We start from the raw sequence: 3,484 nt of genomic DNA on the forward strand, positions 1-3,484 counted from the left end.
GTTCAGTAAACAGTTACCTCAACTGTTGATGCTCGATCTCACCTGTTGTTCACCCAAATACTCAGTTATATGAAGAATTGGGCGACAGGTGATGCCTTACAACACACATTGCAGATGATATTCCTAATGGTGGCCTGCAAGTGTATTACTGATGCATTGGATCCTAAATCGAGTAGAGTTCGTTGAAGTTAATTGTGACGTTATTGTGACTGCGAACCATCTGAACGGCGGTGATGCAGATATTTCGATTCCAAATAGTGCTTCATATCACGAGAGTTAACTGTATTAAATATTACTCGCTTTTACAGACCACGACCCATGCGTTTCCCTGGCAACGGCGCCAAAATCCTTTGATCGGTGTTATCGTCTTCTATCCAGTTCCCAATGATCCTTCGGATGTAATAGTCACTTCCCAACTCTAAAGATCTCCTCAAACTACCATTTTGTCAGTCTTCTACACACTACAAACGCAAATACAATTGGGACTTATCAAAAAAATGTTAACTTCTTGTTTCCCAAAGCTTAAGCGAAAGCTTCAAAATTCATTCAAAGTCTTTTCTTCCAGTCGATCAAAATATCTCCCAGATATCCCTGCCACCGCTTCTGAATCCGAACGCACGCGGCGATCAGCTGCCCCATCCCCAGAGGTGTCCCCAACAAACATAAAAAACCATGAAAAAGAAACAACAGACACCTCGATTGATTTGCAATCCATCACCACAGAGCGTCACAAAACAGAGTCAAGCTCAACTCATCATCTGACTCAGATCCCGCGAGGAGAGTAGCAGGCTTGGACGGGTGGGTTATGAACAAGCAAAAGCCTTCGGGTGGCCACTTCCGTGGGAAACATGTTACAGTTGCCAGAGAACGTCAATCAACTTTCTTTATCGGAGAACGCCGTGCTTATCACTGGAGGCATGTAACGGATAAAGCTCAACTGAAGGCGTTTCTCGTCTTGAGAAGATCCGGACGACGGATTTTCACGGCTCCGGCCAACCTAAGCACCGCTCGATTTGCCTCTTCGGGCAGTCTTTCCTTGCTTTTGAGAAGGCCTCATTGGGGAACTCGGCCATGTCAACGCTGTAGGGCATGCTGCTTGGCCACGCATGTACCAATAGAGGCGAATCATGAGTTTCCGATTGACCCATGACATCTTTGGCTTGATCCAGGCGAGCATCTAACAAACACAAAATTCGGTTGGCCCACACCTTTCTTCAAGAGCTATGGCGTCTGCACTCAAAACAAAAAAATTGCTTTGCAGCCAAAGATAATCTCTGCGCTAAAGGATATGCGAAAGAAGACTTCTGGGAGAGCTGAAAGCGCAATACTCCATGTATCCGGGATTCAATCGGCACGGTGTTTTGACAGTGATTCCCGTCATTTGCAACCCATATGCACCGCTCACAGTGCAAGGGATCGCCCAATACTTGGCCCAATACCCGTTGGAGATGAGTAGGGTTCCAGGCCATGATGAGGAATAGCTGCAAACGCCTCGGGGTGATTGTGAGATCTGGGGTGTAGTCTTCCGGTTGGAGAGTTCTACCCACGAGTGGTATCTGTGATCAAGTAGGAAGAGTGCAATATATAGATGCTTGAGAAAGCACGTAGTGGGACTTTGCATCTCGCTGGGCCCTTACATGCCTGAGCATGAAGTTTGGGCTTATTTGGGGACCGAAATTTCTCGTCTCATTCCTGGAAAGACGGTGTTAATTCCTGGGAGCTCTAGTCGCATTGTTCAAGATTAGCATACGCGATGCGTGGAGAAATGATACGCGGGACATGCGTCTGGGCTCCCTTGAACGCGAGGAAGCCGCTTCTTGCTCCCTTGTGCTACGTCATGTATCCAGAGTCAACTATAGTTCTTCTTTCTATTCATTAATCATCTGGAAGAAGCTGCCCCCCTCGATGTATATGTGAGACCTCACATCTGGACCTTAAGTCTCTGGGAACACCCAAATGCTTCCTAGGAGTGCGTCAATGGCCCCCAGGAGACTAAATCAAATGGGTACGACCTTCGCACCTAGAGCCTTGAGTTTAAAGCAAATCATAACCTAACACCCACTTCGAACGGTCTAAAGGCAACTCGTAATCTTGCCGACTACGTTGCCTACAGCGGGAGCCAGCGATTCCCCCAACGCATGGTCGTAATGTACAGCCACGTTTGCAATTGATGTAAGCAACAGTGATCTGGAATACGACATTCCTTCTTGCAGGCCACTTATCCGCTGTATAGCGGTGCATACTGCATGAGAATGCATTCTGCGACGTATTGACTGTTTCAAGGGAGAACTTCCATGTCAGCTGCCTATGTCGGTATATCCTCCCACGGCGATGGCATATAAAGCTGTCGTTGGAACGCTGCAGAGATTGCTCAGTACCAACACCCATCCGAATCATTTTCTGCCTTTGCTCCTGATACAATGTCTACTATACTGTCTTGGAATCCATTTTTTATCTGCGGGATCCCCCACCGCGGTCCTGGCTCCTGTTGCGGGACGACGAAGAAAGGCGAGCCGTGCAAAAACTCGATCAAAGTTGAAGACACCAAGATAGGCCATCAAAAGTTGACCACTCTTGCCAGAGAGCCGTTTGATCTGTCAAATTTGCAATCGAAGCTCTGTGATGTTGCCAAAGAATTCCTCTGTGTGAGATGGCATCGTCAACGACAGGCCGACCAACTGGGCCAGCAGTGGTATGAGGCAGCCGTCCGCAATCAGGCACGAATACCACAGGACTCTTGGATTGCCTCCCCGTCAGTTGCTACTCATACAAGTCAGAATCATATATCGTCAACCTCCAGGCGACGCCTCACGGAATCAGGCAACACTGACCGGTCGGCACCTCCTCGGGGGATCAGACAAGACTCGCTGGTTCCCCCGTCAGATAGCTCCGAGCCAGTGCAGTCAATCAATTCCTTTGTCACTGCTGCAATGCTGCGAACGAATAATGTTCCGTGGCAAGTGTCGCCGGCTCGACCAGCTATTTTGTTGTCGGCCACTAATCTCCTGGCTGGTTTCCAAAACTTGACGCTCCAGAGTCTCAGTACGAGTGAGGAGGTCAACGACATCCACTGTGTGTTTTGCCTGGCCGAGGATGGAGACCATGCAAACGAGTGCGTGATCTTGCGTTGTGGTCAGTGCCGAGCGCTTTCTCACCTAGCCTGTGCGGAAGAATGGTTGGAAAGGCGCCGTGTGGGATTCGGCACGACATGCTGTGTCTGGTAAGTATAGATCATCTCAATTCTGCAACGATCAGGATGCTGATGGTTACAGTCGAAACGAAGGAACTCTAGACGCCTTGATTCGCCCACTCCAAGTCCTATCATCGGATGCCGAGACACATTCTGTCCAAACGGCAAATGATCCATCTCCTGATGGACAACTCGACACCGTCAGGATTTCATCACCAAACGATCCTAGTCAGAGTCAGCCATGTCAGCGGTCAGTGGGAACCCCAGGGGTATCAGTCGAGCATAGTAGCCGCC

At 48.9% G+C, this 3,484-nt stretch overlaps 1 protein-coding gene across 1 annotated transcript; it reads left to right on the top strand.

The window, feature by feature from the left end:
* Positions 1 to 2,420: 2,420 nt before the first annotated feature.
* PENARI_c178G09592 (uncharacterized protein) lies at positions 2,421 to 3,438 on the top strand (the record flags this gene model as incomplete). Its single annotated transcript, XM_022638090.1, has 2 exons — positions 2,421 to 3,220; positions 3,273 to 3,438. Coding segments are annotated over 2 exons (966 nt in total), but the record flags the coding sequence as incomplete, so codon positions are not given.
* Positions 3,439 to 3,484: the final 46 nt, after the last annotated feature.

The sequence above is a fragment of the Penicillium arizonense genome (genome assembly GCF_001773325.1).
Source record: "Penicillium arizonense strain CBS 141311 chromosome Unknown PENARI_contig178, whole genome shotgun sequence".
In the NCBI taxonomy this organism is placed as follows: Eukaryota; Fungi; Ascomycota; class Eurotiomycetes; order Eurotiales; family Aspergillaceae; genus Penicillium; species Penicillium arizonense.